The 17,795-nt window shown below is 38.8% G+C and overlaps 1 protein-coding gene across 3 annotated transcripts in view; it reads left to right on the top strand.

Annotated features, from left to right (window-relative positions):
- LOC133629746 (E3 ubiquitin-protein ligase RNF31-like) overlaps positions 1-17,795 on the top strand; it is a 51,286-nt gene that overhangs the window by 19,964 nt on the left and 13,527 nt on the right. For all 3 annotated transcript variants that reach the window (XR_009821115.1, XM_062020703.1, XM_062020702.1), the window contains exons 13-23: positions 815-1,000; positions 1,077-1,283; positions 1,352-1,525; positions 1,581-1,679; positions 5,923-6,012; positions 6,096-6,210; positions 8,532-8,644; positions 8,710-8,823; positions 8,887-8,935; positions 15,091-15,187; positions 15,284-15,449. Coding sequence is in view for 2 of the 3 variants with exons in the window: in XM_062020703.1 (XP_061876687.1) it covers positions 815-1,000; positions 1,077-1,283; positions 1,352-1,525; positions 1,581-1,679; positions 5,923-6,012; positions 6,096-6,210; positions 8,532-8,644; positions 8,710-8,823; positions 8,887-8,935; positions 15,091-15,187; positions 15,284-15,449 (1,410 nt within the window). In the remaining variant the exon portion in view is untranslated. The remainder of the gene's footprint in view (positions 1-814; positions 1,001-1,076; positions 1,284-1,351; positions 1,526-1,580; positions 1,680-5,922; positions 6,013-6,095; positions 6,211-8,531; positions 8,645-8,709; positions 8,824-8,886; positions 8,936-15,090; positions 15,188-15,283; positions 15,450-17,795) is intronic.

Below are 17,795 nucleotides of genomic sequence, written 5' to 3' on the forward strand. Positions count from 1 at the left end.
TACAGTCTCCATCACGCTCTGACGAAAGATTGTACGCCTCCTCTTTTATTTGGACTTTCCCTGATTACATGGCAACAGCTGTTTCTAAGGGACGGGGGTCGTAAACAGCCATCGCCTTTGTCACAAAACAGTTCAAAGAAAAGGTTGGTTCAAAGAAAAGGTCGTAAAACAGTTCAAAGAAGAGGTCGCCTGGAGGGGAGTCTGGTCCTGCTTCCTCTCCGCTTTGTAGTTCTCTGGCCAAGACAAAATCTTTCTGTGGATTACAATACATCAACAAAACAGAACACCTTCATGTTGCTTCCCATCCTACACAGTGGAGTTTTACAAGCCTTCTGCTTGGTAGGATCAAAGACAGCTTTTGTCTTCTCGCCGGGAACTCATTGAAACACAAAGTTTTGTGATATATGAATTTTCAAAATGTGGTCCCCATCAAGTCAGAAAAATGGGGTCCCACAGTAAATTTTTGGGGTCCCACTTTTTTGTAAGCGTTTTGAAAACAAATGCTAAATGTTTGCATTATCCTGTTATATCTCACATTCTATACAATTATTCTGACAGACGTTGTTGTTGTAAAAACTTTTATTGATGCTCCTTATTGCCTTGAAATGTAAAAAGTACTCAACTCCTTTAGCCTTTCTTGCATAAATGTGTCCAGGGGAAACGCTACGCCAAATATTGTAGCAAATAACCTTGACGGAGTTCCTTCTCGCCAGTCGCCAATTGTCACATGACATGGCACACCGGAAGTGGAAATGTGGAATAAAAAGCATTTACCTCGCTAATTGCTGATGATGATTCTGGTTTTGTGTCCCAGATGAGGGAGCTTCAGTCCCTGGGCTTCAGGGACGTGTCGCAGTGCGAGGAGGCCATGCGTCAGAGCGGCGGCGACTTGAAGGGCGCCCTGTCCATACTGCAGCGCCCCCTCCTGGACCCCTTCCACCTGCACATGTGGAGCGAGCAGCCCGAGCCGCCAATCGACCCCAAAGACCCGGACAAAGAGGTGAGAAGCGACCGCGCTTTTAAAATCCGTTTTTTTTTTTTCTTTATTGTTTCATGCCGCCTTCTCACCGTCACAGAGGATGTGCCGCCGTCTCCTGGCGCTGTACGACCTGCCCAGCTGGGGGCGCTGCGAGCTCACCCTGTCGCTGCTGCAGGAGCCCGACGTGTCGTACACCCTGGAGGACGTGGTGGAAGCCGTGAAGGAGTCGCACGACCGCGACTTCATCAGGCGCGTCCTCAACAACGAGTGTCCGTGCTGCCTCAGCGTCTTCCCGCACAGCAAGGTGAGGGCGCCGTGGCGGTCCCTACACGGGCGTGGAGTGTAAACAAAAAAACGTCCGATTGTGCGCAGATGCGCTCGCTGACCTCGTGCCAGTGCGCCGTGTGCCAGGAGTGCTTCACGCAGCACTTCACCATCACCGTGCGGGACAAACACATCCGGGACATGGTGTGTCCCATCTGCCGCGAGCCGGACATCAACGACCCCGAGCAGCTGGACAGCTACTTCTCCACGCTGGACATCCAGGTGAGACCGCTGACCACGCCGCTGTGGACCACGCATTCACCTGTGACTTTTGCAGCTGAGGGAATGTCTGACGGCTGACGTCTACGACCTCTTCCACAAAAAACTGACGGAGCACGCTCTGATGAAGGACCCCAAGTTCCTGTGGTGCTGCCATGTGAGTCGCATCAGTTTTAACTAGAGATGTCCGATACTGGCTTTTTTGCCGATATTCCGATTTTGTCCAACTCTTAATTACCGATTCCGATATTTTCATTTTTTTCATTTATTTATTTATTTATTTATTTCAGGCAATGACATAAAAAAGTACAAATTTGACAACAAATAATAATTAAGGATGTCCAATAATGGCTTTTTGCCGATATCCGATATTGTCCAACTCTTAATTACTTATACCGATATCAACCGATACCGATTTATACAGTCGTGGAATTAACACATTATTATGCCTAATTTGGACAACCAGGTATGGTGAAGATAAGGTCCTTTTTAAAAATAATAATAAAATAAGATAAGATAAATAAATTAAAAACATTTTTTTGAATAAAAAAGAAAGTAAAACAATATAAAAACAGTTACATAGAAACTAGTAGTTAATGAAAATGAGTAAAATTAACTGTTAAATGTTAGTACTATTAGTGGACCAGCAGCACGCACAATCATGTGTGCTTACGGACTGTATCCCTTGCAGACAGTATTGATATTAGGGTTGCACATCTCTCTCTGATAAACGATTCGATATGCATCTAGATACACAGGTTACGATTCGATTCAAAAACGATATCCTTTTATTACAGACCGATTAGATTAGATTCGATTCCGAACGATACGATTCGATTTGACGGTTAATATTCAAGACTCCAACTCCCCAAGCATTGTGGCTTTACGGCACGGGCAAAAAAAACCAGAAAAACAAAATCACATGTCAATGTATTTATTTTTAGACATGGACCAAAAAAAGTCTGGCTGAATTGTAGGATGGGAACTCCAGAGGTAAAAGTAGCACAGAATAGAAGTCATTAAAGGCTCACAATTTTTAATCCATCCACAAATAAAGAAAACTTGGATTATTTCACTTTATGTACTTTTTTTATGCCGAAAGAGGCGATTTAAAAGAGGCGATTTCAGCCACTTCGGTCATTACAGCCGAGTTTAGATATACTTTTCGAGACGAGTGACGTCAGCGCGCTCCCGCGTCAGGGGGTGCATTTTACGGCAGGGGTGCGTTTCCCGGCACAACACCGGGATGCAGAGGTATCTTTTAGCGAGAGATGACAGCAGTGGCAAGTCCTGCTGCTCTTTCCACCACTATAGTGTTTTTTTTAAAAAAATCTTTCTCGGTCCATTATCACCTTTGGTCAGACTGACGCTTTCGTTGTCCTCCACATTCATTTTCCGTGTTGTCTCTTGTTTATCACTCGTGCTAATACCAGCTAGGCGGCTACCGCGTTTGGCGAGTAGCTTCAGCTCTCGCGTTGTTTTAGAGACGCTGAAGCATATTGTAATCTAGCCAACCCATGCAAAGTCTCGCGATAACCGATCCATGACTCTATAACCGATTCAGCTAGGAATTCATGGATTATTCGCATTGATTGAGGAGTCTGCTATCGATGCAATCTAATCGCTCACTTGTTGAATCGAATACTCGGTCGCATCGGTTTATCGTTCACAACCCTAATTGATGTATATTGATATATAATGTAGGAACCAGAATATTAATAACAGAAAGAAACAACCCTTTTGTGTGAATGAGTGTAAATGAGGGAGGGAGGTTTTTTGGGTTGGTGCACTAATCGTAAGTGTATATTGTGTTTTTTATGTTGATTTAATTTTAAAAAAAAACAAAAAAAAACGATACGATAATAAAAAAAAACGATACCGATAATTTCCGACATTACATTTTAAAGCATTTATCGGCCAATAATATTGGCAGGCCGATATTATCGGACATCTCTAATAATAATATAAATGAATATAGTGCAAAAGGTAATGTATAGTATGTAATGCATGATTGTCCAGTTTTGCCTGAAAGGGAGTGGGAAGAAGCTCATTTATTTAATCCCACCCACAGTTCTTCATTCAGTGATTATTCACATGAGTTTCACTCTTACTTTGTTCAAGGATTATAATACAGATGTTGTATCATAGTGGCATTACCACAGGTAACAATAATTATTACACTGTAACAATAATTTTTATCAACAATGTAGGAGTAATGAATATACCAACAATGGTAATAGACAACATAGCAACATTTCAATATCAACCGATACCGATACATACAGTCGTGGAATGAACACATTATTATGCCTAATTTTGTTGTGATGCCCCACTGGATGCATTAAACAATGTTACAAGGTTTTCCAAAATAAATCAACTCAAGTTATGGGAAAAAAATGCCAACATGGCACTGCCATATTTATTATTGAAGTCACAAAGTGCATTATTTTTTTTAACATGCCTCAAAACAGCAGCTTGGAATTTGGGACATGCTCTCCCTGAGAGAGCATGAGGAGGTTGAGGTGGGGTTGGAGTAGAAGGGGGTGTATATTGTAGCGTCCCGGAAGAGTTAGTGCTGCAAGGGGTTCTGGGTATTTGTTCTGTTGTGTTTATGTTGTGTTACGGTGCGGATGTTCTCCCGAAATGTGTTTGTCATTCTTGTTTGGTGTGGGTTCACATATTTGTAACAGTGTTAAAGTTGTTTATACGGCTACCCTCAGTGTGACCTGTATGGCTGTTGACCAAGTATGCCTTGCATTCACTTGTGTGTGTGAAAAGCCGCAGATATTATGTGATTGGGCCGGCATCCAAAGGCAGTGCCTTTAAGGTTTATTGGCGCTGTGTACTTCTCCCTACGTCCGTGTACACAGCGGCGTTTTAAAAAGCCATACATTTTACTTTTTGAAACAGATACCGATAATTTCCGATATTACATTTTAAAGCCTTTATCGGCCGATAATATCTGCAGCCCGATATTATCGGACATTTCTAGTTTTAACCACAACAAATACCTGTGCAAATATCTATCTTCCCCAACCTTTTCCACTGAGGGCCACAGACTGACAAAGAGATGCCGGCATTGCGGAGGCCATTTTGGTAGTTTTCACCTTCAAAACCAGTACAAAATGTAGATTGTCTTCAAACAACTAATTTGTCTGAATGCTGAAGCTCAAAAGCCCAACTTTTAGCTCACTAGCCAGATAGTGTCAAATAACAAAAAATATGAGCTAAAAAAGCTGGCATGTTAACTGTACTATGCTAACAATCGCATGCTTACAGTTAGCATTATTTCAATAGTGAAGTGAATTATATTCATATAGCGCTTGGTCTCCAGAACCTCAAAAGTGCTTTACATAGTGAAACCCATTATCTACAGTGGTGGTCAAAAGTGGACATACAGTTGTAAAGAACATAATGTCATGGCTGTCTTGAGTTTCCAATCATTTCTACACATTTTCTGTGATGGAGTGATTGGAGCACATACTTGTTGGTCACAAAAAACATGAAGTTTGGTTTACACTTAGGTGTATACCTGCCAAAATTGGAATAAAAAAGCTAGCATGCTAATTAGAGATGTCCGATAATATCGGTCGGCCATAAATGCGTTAAAATGTAATATCGGAAATTATCGGTAACGGTTTTTATATTATCAGTATCGTTTTTTTTAAATATTTTTTTATTTATTTATTTATTTTTCTATTAAATCCACATAAAAAACACAAGATACACTTACAATTAGTGCACCAACCCAAAAAACCTCCCTCCCCCATTTACACTCATTCACACAAAAGGGTTGTTTCTTTCTGTTATTAATATTCTGCTTCCTACATTATATATCAATATATATCAATACAGTCTGCAAGGGATACAGTCCGTAAGCACACATGATTGTGCGTGCTGCTGCTCCACTAATAATACTAACCTTTAACAGTTAATTTTACAAATTTTCATTAATTACTAGTTTCTATGTAACTGTTTTTATATTGTTTTACTTTCTTTTTTATTCAAGAAAATGTTTTTAATTTATTTATCTTATTTTATTTTATTATTTTTTTTTAAAAGTACCTTATCTTCACCATACCTGGTTGTCCAAATTAGGCATAATAATGTGTTAATTCCACGACTGTATATATTGGTTGATATCGGTATCGGTTGATATCGGTATCGGTAATTAAAGAGTTGGACAATATCGGCATATCGGATATCGGCAAAAAGCCATTATCGGACATCCCTAATGCTAATATTAGAATGCTAAATGATTGTGCCACGGGCCATTAAAAAATTAGCTTTGGACACCCCTGATCTAATCTATGCACATTTGTACTCTGCTTGTATATTTTACTTTGTTTTTTTATGTATCTACAACCCATTAAATCAGTTGTTTTATGTTTACGTCTCAGTGCACGTCGGGCTTCATCAATGAAGGCGAGCAGCTGAAAGTCACATGTCTGTCCTGCTGCAAGAGTTTCTGCGCTCAGTGCAAGAAACCAGTGAGGGGCAACACAGATTGAAGTATTTCAAACCAGCAAGTGTGTGAGTTGGAGGTTGACGGTGCGTGTGCGGGTGTTGTCAGTGGGAGCCTCAGCACCAGGATCTGACCTGCGGGCAGTTCCAGCAGTGGAAGAGGGACAATGACCCGGAGTACCAGAAGCAGGGCCTGGCTGGCTACCTGAGAGACAACGGCATCAGTGAGTATCCTTTACAAGTATAACCCATATCCTTGTCTTTTTAATGATGCACCTCCTGTGCTCTGGAGGCAGGGAACCTTTCTTAACAGGACCAAAAAACTGCAGAAAAAGGACACTTTTCCAAGGGTTGGTTTTTCTAAAATGTCACGAAATCCAAGTGCTCAACTTTCTATTGTGACACTTTTTATTTATTTTTTACTTTGCTTCAATGGCAAGGGCGTCAAACTCATTTTCATGGTGGGCCACATCGCGGATACAAAAGCCCTTGATGATAATATTACACAGTTTTCATTTTTTTCCAATTATTACCGTTGTTTACCAACAAACTAACTTAATTTCAGCTAGTGTAGAATTTTCATAAGAAAAAGGGTTTGAATGACACAAAGGCAAGAAATACAGTGGGAATGGGATTGATTCACCTGACACATGAAACGTGACGAATTGCGGGAGTGCACTATTCAGGGTTTCCCACACATTCAATTATTTGTGGCAGCCCGCCACGAAAGAATTACGTCCGCCAAAAATAAAATTAAAAAAAAAAAAAAATTTTTATAAATGTTTAGTTTTTTTTAAATTTTATTTTATTTATTTATTTATTTATTTTTTGTCCTCTCGTTGCCTTATTTGTATTTGACTTTATTAAATGTATTTATATTAGAAACACAACATGTGTATATAACAAAGGGTGCAAAGTCTGCAGGCAGTAGGAAACACATGGTTACGTGTAGGGAGTAAAACTGATGGCAGTCTAAAGTTCAAGATTTTTGGAGCTCTTTGTTCAGTGGATCAGATGTTTGATGAAGCTCTGTGTCTATCTACCACCACTACTGTTTTCTGTTTATTTGTTACCGACTGTGGCAGGACACCTCTGCCTCTGTTTCACTTTATGTTGCTGGTAAATAATATGGTTGTAGTAGTAGGCTAATGTTAAATTATTTAGTATGCACTAATTAAAGGGGCAGAGCTTTGAGACATTTTAGCTTTTATATTTTATAAGATATATTTTTTGTAAGAACCACAATTAATAAATATATTTCAGTGAATAACTTATTGTTCAAATCTGTATATAAATATGTACATAAAGTGTTGTAATTATATTGTAAAATGGATGGATGGATGGACGTTTAAAACAAAACTGTATTATTAATTAGTAGGGATGTCCGATAATGGCTTTTTGCCGATATCCGATATTCCGATATTGTCCAACTCTTTAATTACCGATACCGATATCAACCGATACCGATATCAACCGATATATGCAGTCGTGGAATTAACACATTATTATGCCTAATTTGGACAACCAGGTATGGTGAAGGTAAGGTACTTTTTAAAAAAAATAATAAAATAAGATAACTAAATTAAAAACATTTTCTTGAATAAAAAAGAAAGTAAAACAATATAAAAACAGTTACATAGAAACTAGTAATTAATGAAAATGAGTCAAATGAACTGTTAAAGGTTAGTACTATTAGTGGACCAGCAGCCCGCACAATCATGTGTGCTTACAGACTGTATCCCTTGCAGACTGTATTGATATATATTGATATATAATGTAGGAACCAGAATATTGATAACAGAAAGAAATGGGGGGAGGGAGGTTTTTTGGGTTGGTGCACTAATTGTAAGTGTATCTTGTGTTTTTTATGTTGATTTAATAAAAAAAACCACCAAAAAAACGATACAGATAATAAAAAAAACCGATACTGATAATTTCCGATATTACATTTTAACGCATTTATCGGCCGATAATATCGGACATCCCTATTAATTAGTAAGTATACATTTTTTTAGCCTTTTTAGAGAAAATCAAATCATTGTAGTAAATTATGCAAATTACTCGATGATGTCATGGTGACCACGCCCATAGCCACGCCCCCACCGCCACAGGTATCTTGGCAGTTTATGGGAAACACTGCTATCCGCTTTACTCGCCATTCCGACTTTGACCACACCGTCAGTTGCTGTGTAGAGTGGAGCTTTCCCTCATTTCCAGCAGACTGCATTGCAAAATGATTTAACACCTCCTCTTCCTCTCATGTGAGATCCACCCAAGAATGGGGGCGCATAAATCCCTTTCCTACTGTAGCTTGTCGCATCAAATAATATTGAGTTAAGAGCTGCACTTGCATGCCTTCGTGCTTTTTTTCTGTCAAAATGTACAAACCCCGTTTCCATATTTTTTAGATTTAGATTTATTGGTCCCCGTGGGGAAATTCATTTTCACTGCCGTACATTTGAACAATAGACATTACACATCACAAAAACAAAAAATAACAAGAAGACATCCTACATGACCAACACACAATATATCTTGTTCCCAGCCTGTCCTCACTGTCGCTTCCAGTACGCGCTGACAAAAGGCGGCTGCATGCACTTCACCTGCTTCCAGTGCAGGTACCAGTTCTGCAGCGGCTGCAACAACCCCTACTACAAGGTGAGCCTGCATAATCTCTAACTTAGTGGCAGTAACGTGAGCTAAATATCCATGCCGTGTCAAAGATGTGCTGCAGGACAGAGGAGTGCAGCTACACGGGCCTTCACGCCCACCATCCTCGCGACTGCCTCTTCTACATGCGGGACTGGGAGTCGGCCAGACTGCAAGCTCTGCTGCAAGTAGGAAACTGTTTGTGTCCTCTCTTTGCGACGTCGTCTTTCTGATCGGGCTTTGTTTGTCAGAGGAGTGGCGTGGACTTCAACACGGAGCCTTCCGATGCACAGCAGACAGGTGAGAGCGACTTCCGCTCGACACGTCACCCGTGTGATGTTGGCCCCCCTTACCCTTGTATGGTTTAGTTGTTATAAAATACGTCATCCAGCCCCACCCACCTTGTCAAAATCTTACAAAACTTGTCCCATTCGTTTATGCTGCAAATGTTTTTGGTCTACTTATTATAGTTTTTATGTTACTAAAATGTTATTATTCATCCAATCCAATCCACTTTATTTATATAGCACATTTAAACAACAAAAATGTTTCCAAAGTGCTGCACAACAATATTTAAAAAAAAAAACAATATTAAAAACAATATTCAAATATTATCCTTAGCTCCACCAATCACTGAATAAAAACAAAAAATAAATAAATATAAAAATAAATATGATTTAAAAAGGATTTTAAAGGGTAAAACCAATTAAAACATGAAATAGAAATCAAAATGTATAAAAAAAAAACACAGAGGACAGAGGACCACACAACTCACGTAGTGTTAAAAGCCAAAGAATAAAACTATAACTATATACTAACTATAAATATAACTAGCCCCCCCACCCCACCACCACCCTGTCAAAATCTCTCCAAACTTGTTCCAAACTTTTTTTCCTGGTTTGTGCTGCAAAAATGTTAGTTTTATATGACTAAAAAATAGAGTTTTTATGTTGTTGATGTGTTATTATTCATAACCAGCCCCATAACATAAAAACTATGATGGTTAGACAAAAAAAATGTAGCACAAACTACACAAATGTGTAGTACAAACAAATAGGATAAGTTGGGGGAGAGGTCCTGGTTATGGATCCTTTCACGTTAGTAACATAAATACATACGCAGCATAATTATCCCCTCAATACGCAGCATAATTATCCCCTCAATTACCCCCAAAAATGGATTAACTCGCTGGAATATAAAGACAATATAACATACATCCATAAACCTGGATGCATATGCAAAAGTGCAATATATTTATCTGTACAGTAATCTATTTATTTATATCTGCACGTTATTGCTTTTTTATCCTGCACTACCATGAGCTAATGCAACAAAATTTCGTTCTTATCTGCACTGTAAAGTTCAAATTTGAATGACAATAAAAAGGAAGTCTAAGTCTAAATAAAAAATATCAAACTTAAATAACGTAAAAACTATGATAGTTAGACCAAAAAAAATTGTAGCACAAATGTGTAGTACGAATAGGGCACGTTTGGGGAGATTTTGACAAGAGGGGAGAGGTGCTGGTTATGGATAATGTCACCTTGGTAACAAAAATTATAAAACTTAAATAACATAAAACTATGATAGTAAGACAAAAAATGTAGCACAAACCAGCACAAATGTGTAGTACAAACAAATGGGACCAGTTTGGGGAGATTTTGACAAGCGGTTAGAGGTCCTGGTTATGGATAATGTCACGTTAGTAACATAAAAACTATAAAACTTAAATAACATAAAACTATGATAGTTACACAATTTTTTATTTTTTTTTAGCACAAACCAGCACAAATGTGTAGTACAAACAAATGGGACTAGTTTGGGGAGATTTTGACAAGATGGGAGAGGTCCTGGTTATGGATAATGTCACGTTAGTAACATAAAAACTATAAAACTTAAATAACATAAAACTATGATAGTTACAAAATTATTTTTTTTAGCACAAACCAGCACAAATGTGTAGTACAAACAAATGGGACTAGTTTGGGGAGATTTTGACAAGATGGGAGAGGTCCTGGTTATGGATAATGTCACGTTAGTAACATTAAAACTTAAATAACGTAAAAACTATGATAGTTAGACAAAATAAATTGGCGCACAAAAGTGTAGTACCGTATTTTTCGGACTATAAGTCGCTCCGGAGTATAAGTCGCACCGGCCGAAAATGCATAATAAAGAAGGAAAAAAACACATATATAAGTCGCACTGGAGTATAAGTCGCATTTTTGGGGGAAATTTATTTGATAAAGCCCAACACCAAGAATAGACATTTGAAAGGCAATTTAAAATAAATAAAGAATAGTGAACAACAGGCTGAATAAGTGTACGTTATATGAGGCATAAATAACCAACTGAGAACGTGCCTGGTATGTTAACGTAACATATTATGGTAAGAGTCATTCAAATAACTATAACATATAGAACATGCTATACCAGGGGTAGGGAACCTATGGCTCCAGAGCCAGATGTGGCTCTTTTGATGACTGCATCTGGCTCTCAGATAAATCTTAGCTGACATTGCTTAACACGGTAAGTAATGAATAATTCCGCTGGTAATCACAGTGTTAAAAATAAAGTTCAAATTATAAAACATTTTCATGCATTTTAATCCATCCATCCGTTTTCTATCGCACCTGTTCAAGAAGTCGTATTAATGGTAAGAAGTATTGTATTTATTATTGGTTACCTTTAGAATAACAATGTTATTAAAAAGAATAAGAGACTTATTATACTCTAAAAATGTTGGTCTTACTTAAAAATGCACGCATTTAGTTGTATTCAGTGTAAAAAAATATATGGCTCTCACGGAAATAAATTTTTTAATATTTGGCTTTCATGGCTCTCTCAGCCAAAAAGGTTCCCGACCCCTGTGCTATACGTTTACCAAACGATCTGTCACTCCTAATCGCTAAATCCCATGAAATCTTATACGTCTAGTCTCTTACGTGATTGAGCTAAATAATATTATTTGATATTTTACAGTAATGTGTTAATAATTTCACACATAAGTCGCTCCTGAGTATAAGTCGCACCCCCGGCCGGCCAAACTATGAAAAAAACTGCGACTTATAGTCCGAAAAATACGGTAAATAACGTAAAAACTATGATAGTTAGACAAAAAAATTGTAACACAAATGTGTAGTACGAATAGGACACGTCCGGGGAGATTTTGACAAGAGGGGAGAGGTGCTGGTTATGGATAATGTCACCTTGGTAACATAAAAACTATAAAACTTAAATAACATAAAACTATGATAGTTAGACAAAAAATTTTTTAGCACAAATGTGTAGTACAAACAAATGGGACTAGTTTGGGGAGATTTTGACAAGAGGGGAGAGGTCCTGGTTATGGATCATTTCACATTCGTAACATAAAAAATATAAAACTTAAATAATGTAAAAACTATGATAGTTAGACAAAAAAATTGTAGCACAAATGTGTAGTACAAATAGGGCACGTTCGGGGAGATTTTGACGAGGGGAGAGGTGCTGGTTATGGATAATGTCACGTTAGTAACATAACTATAAAACTTTAACATAAAAACTATGATAGTCAGACAAAAAATGTAGCACAAACCAGCACAAACGTGTAGTACAAACAAATGCCACTAGTTTTGGGAGATTTTGACAAGAGGTGCTGGTTTTGGATAATGTCACGTTAGTAACGTTAAAACTTAAATAACGTAAAAACTATGATAGCTAGACAAAATAAATTGGCGCACAAATGTGTAGTACAAACAAATAGGACACGTTTGGGGAGATTTTGACAAGAGGGGAGAGGTGCTGGTTATGGATAATGTCACGTTAGTAACATAAAAACAATACAACTTAAATAACATAAAAACTATGATAGTTAGACAAAAAATGTAGCACAAACTAGCACAAATGTGCAGTACAAACAAACAGGGCAAGTTTGGGGATATTTTGACAAGAGGGTGGAGGTGCTGTCACCTTAGTAACATTAAAACTTAAATAACATAACAACTAATATACAAAGAAAATCAGCACAAACAAGTTGGACAGGTTTAGGGGGATTTTGATAGGGGGGGGGGGGCTTGTTATGAATGATGCAATGTTATTAACATAAAAACTGTAATAGACCAAAAAAATCCAGCACAAATGAATGGGACACGTTTGGGGAGATTTTGACAAGCTGGGGCTGTGTATGAATAATAACAAATTGATAACATGAACACTATAATGGACTAAACATTTTGGCAGCACAAACATTTGTGACAATTTTTGGGGAGATTTTGATAAGGTTGGGGAGGGGCTGTTTACATCCAAACTATAATGGACAACATTTTTGCAGCACAAACGTTTGTGTCTAGTTTGGGGAGATTTTGACAAGGTTGGGGGGGGCTGGTTATGAATAATAACACATTAATAACATATAAACATAATAGACAGAAAATATACATTACAAACGAATACGACACGTTTAGGGAGATTTCGACGAGGTGGATGACATCACTAGTCAGAAAATATATTTTAGAATAACAAAGGAAACGTGGCAGTGTTATTTTAAGGATCCTGTTTGTGGACCGACCTACTCAGTGGCCTAGTGGTTAGAGTGTCCGCCCTGAGATCGGTAGGTTGTGAATTCAAACCCCGGCCAGGTCATACCTAAGACTAGGGATGTCCGATAATGGCTTTTTGCCGATATCCGATATTCCGATATTGTCCAACTCTTTAATTACCGATACCGATATCAACCGATATATACAGTCGTGGAATTAACACATTATTATGCCTAATTTGGACAACCAGGTATGGTGAAGATAAGGTACTTTAAAAAAATAATAATAATAAGATAAATAAATTAAAAACATTTTCTTGAATAAAAAAGAAAGTAAAACAATATAAAAACAGTTACATTGAAACTAGTAATTAATGAAAACTAGTAAAATTAACTGTTAAAGGTTAGTACTATTAGTGGACCAGCAGCACGCACAATCATGTGTGCTTACGGACTGTATCCCTTGCAGACTGTATTGATATATATTGATATATAATGTAGGAACCAGGGGCCGTACTTATCAAGCTTCTTAGAGTGCCATTTTACACTTAAGTCCTGAGAATTTGCGAAATTTAGTCCTACTCTCAAACTTAAGAATAAAAGCTTTCTATCAACGTTCTTAAGTCTAAGAATCACTCCTACTCCCCACAATATTTAAGAGACCTTCAGAGGTGTCTTAAGTGGTTAGGAGTTGCCAGCAGGGGATGGCACTGAGGCGAGAGAGATGTGCGCGAACGTTCAGGGAACGGAACAATGTTTTTGTTTTTTTTGATGACGAGCAGCTGATCAAACGGTATCGTTTAGACAGAGCGGATATTATTTTTGTCACAGATTTAATACTTTTCGATTCCTTGTTGATTTCTGCATGTGTCTGCAGTGGGCTAGTATATATAGAGCCACCCACACCAGTTTCAAATTAGTTGCCTAATTAATGAATTGGAAAGAAAATGTTATGACAGTAGCGTATGTGTGTGGCCGTGAGGTGAGTGTGTGGGCGATAGAAGAGAGGGAGCGGTAGCGTGAGTGCCGGCGGGGACTAGTTTGTTTTGTATTATTTTGTAGTTTATTGTCAAAATATACACTCCCATTGTCCACTTAAATATTTCCAAGATATTTCTTTATTCTTAGACAACGGATTCCCTTCCGTGATTGGTCATTTCTATGGACACAGAAATGACGTCACCTAAAATCCCGTTTACGGCACATAGTAATGTCGTAATTCAGCTCTGAGTGTGACACTTACGATTCAGTCCTACACTTCGCTGAAAGTGTGAGTAAGACGCTTGATAACTAACTTTTAAGTGCAGCTTTCAGCGAAGAATTTATTTACTCTTAAGTCAACTCTTAGCAGACTTCTTAGGAGTAATTCTAAGAAGCTTGATAAGTACGGCCCCAGAATATTAATAACAGAAAGAAACAACCCTTTTGTGTGAATGAGTGTCAATGAGTGTAAAAAAAAACAAACAAACAAACAAAAAAAACGATACCTATAATAAAAAAAACGATACCGATAATTTCCGATATTACATTTTAACGCATTTATCGGCCGATAATATCGGCAGGCCAATATTATCGGACATCTCTACCTAAGACTATAAAAATGGGACCCATTACCTCCCTGCTTGGCACTCAGCATCAAGGGTTGGAATTGCGGGTTAAATCACCAAAAATGATTCCCGGGCGTGGCTACGCTGCTGCCCACTGCTCCCCTCACCTCCCAGGGGGTGATCAAGGGGATGGGTCAAATGCAGAGGACAAATTTCACCACACCTAGTGTGTGTGTGACAATCATTGGTACTTTAATTTAATTAATTGAATTAATACTTGCAATGATCAGGAGGGCCAACTTCACACAGGTGGTCACGTTTGCTCACTCTTGCCTCTTGAGGGGCAAAGCGGTATTACGGCGCTATATTCAATCTCGCGTGTGACGCAGATGCGTGCGGCGTGATGGAGCAGAAAGACGAAGGAGGTCAGCAGATCGATTCCCCGTGTGGCGGCCAATCTCAGCCTGGCCAGGCCGGACTCTGCGAGTGAGTTTTTGCTTTTGCGGCGAGCTAAGTGTGTCCCATCACACTACGCTGCGGGGTCGACATCGTTAAAGACTCCGATGTCGCTGCGGTTTTCAGGAAGCACTACAGAGAATACCTGGTGAGTCTGATTAACGCCCACTCCATTGACCCCGCCCCTCTGTATGACAACCACGACCTGGTCCGGGCCTGCGAGAGGTACCAGGTGGACAAGCAGCGGGGAGAGGGCGAGGACGACGCCGCTTACCACGCTCGTCTGCTGAAGGTGAAACACGCTTCAATGTGATGGTTACACCACAGCAGGGCTTTTCAACTTCATTTGTAAATGACATCACGTTAGCATTGTATAAAAAAGACGAGCAATGTGTTCACACTCGTCAGAGAGCCTCTTCATGAGAGGAGAAGATTTCTTTGCAGAAACTCTGGTCAAATATCCTTTTATACGACTGGAGTACGCTACCATTTTTGGTAAGTCCTTAAAAACAGCGCAGCTCTTGTCATATAGATCAGTGTTTTTCAACCTTTTTTGAGCCAAGGCACATTTTTTGCGTTGAAAAAATGCAGAGGCACACCACCAGCAGAAATCATTTAAAAAACGAAACTCGGTTGACAGTAAAAAGTCGTTGTCGCAATTGTTGGATATGACTTTAAAGCATAACCAAGCATGCATCAGTATAGCTCTTGTCTCAAAGTAGGTGTACTGTCATGACTTATTTTGAGCATTTTGCTGTTTTCCTGTGTGTAGTGTTTTAGTTATATTCTTGCGCTCCTATTTTGGTGGCTTTTTCTCTTTTTTTGGTATTTTCCTATAGCAGTTTCATGTCTTCCTTTGAGCGATATTTCCCGCATCTACCGTATTTTTCGGATCAGGGCCGGCCCGTGGCATAGGCCGTATAGGCAAATGCTAAGGGCGCCGTCCATCAGGGGGCGCCACGCCAGTGCCACAAATGTTGGAGAAAAAAAAAAAAAAAGTTGGTACTATTATTTCTTAATACAAAAAATAATCCCACGTTAATTAAAATGCAAAGTAAAGCCTATTTAATAGAAATTACGATTTCTCCCCTCCACCCGCACGGTGCGCCCCCTCCCTTCCCGTCTTCCCGTATCATGACTCTTTTTGGACGTCACCACATCAAAAAGTCAACACAAGATGTCAAAACGGCCAAAACTGTCAGGTTCCCAGGGAAGAAAAAAGGGAAAAGAAGAGGAGGAGAAACGAGAAAAAGACAGCGGTAGCAGGTAGGTAACGTTAGCCTACATGAAATTATTTGTCTGTTACAGAATGTGATAGTAACCTGGATTTTTAGCATTAAGCTAATGTTACATGATTCGGCAATTGCTAATCAATAAATAGATAGTTCTGTTTTAACGTCGGGTTAATATTGTGGAGGGGGCTAAATTGTTATGGAAAATAATAATGTAACGTTAGGTAATTACAGTACTCCCACCTTACATTCCTCAGGGACATTTGTATTAGATCTTTTAAGCAGGTGTTTTTTGTTTACATTGTTATTGCCTTCTGGTTAGCTAATGTTTGCCCTGCAGGTAATAGTCACTTTTCCACCCCTTTATATATTAGGTATAGTTGTAAGCCTAGTTGTTAAAGTGCACATCATTAATGTTAATTAAGCAATATCACATGAGAGGGAATGCTGTTTTTTAATTTGAGCACTGCTGTGATTCGGTTAAAGATAATCATAACATAACATTCTCATATAATATGTTAATTTGCTTTCTTTAAGTAAAAAAAAAAGGTCAAAGACAAAACTATTCGGTTTCTTGTGAGTATATACACTTCACTGCCGATGTGGGGGGGCGCCACCTAAAATCTTGCCTAGGGCGCCAGATTGGTTAGGGCCAGGCTTGTTTCGCATTATAAATCGCAGTTTTTTTCATAGTTTGGCCGGGGGTGCGATTTATCCCCTGTAGCGACTTTTGTGTGAAATTATTAACACATTAGCGTAAAATATCAAATAATATTATTTAGCTCATTCACGTAAGAGACTAGGCGTATATCAGCAATCGTCACACACACACACGTCAACCAATAATAATTTGGCGGGGGGCGGGTCATGGCAGAAGTGCATTGTGAAAAAAAAGATGCTACCTGCTACTACTTCCGTACCTATTGTTTGGTAAACATATAGAATGTTCTATATGTTATAGTTATGACTCTTAGCATAATATGTTACGTTAAAGGCCTACTGAAATGAATTTTTTTTTATTCAAACGGGGATAGCAGATCCATTCTATGTGTCATACTTGATCATTTTGCGATATTGGCATATTTTTGCTGAAAGGATTTAGTAGAGAAAATCGACGATAAAGTTCGCAACTTTTGCTCGCTGATAAAAAAAAGCCTTGCCTGTACCGGAAGTAGCGTGACGTCACAGGAGGCAATATTCCTCACAATTTTCCTTTGTTTACAATGGAGCGAGAGAGATTCGGACCGAGAAAGCGACGATTACCCCATTAATTTGAGCGAGGATGAAAGATTCGTAGATGAGGAACGTTACAGTGAAGGACTAGAGAGGCAGTGATGGACGTATCTTTTTTCACTCTGACCGTAACTTAGGTACAAGCTGGCTCATTGGATTCCACACTCTCTCCT

This window comes from Entelurus aequoreus, linkage group LG15 (assembly GCF_033978785.1).
Source record: "Entelurus aequoreus isolate RoL-2023_Sb linkage group LG15, RoL_Eaeq_v1.1, whole genome shotgun sequence".
Classification (NCBI taxonomy): domain Eukaryota; kingdom Metazoa; phylum Chordata; class Actinopteri; order Syngnathiformes; family Syngnathidae; genus Entelurus; species Entelurus aequoreus.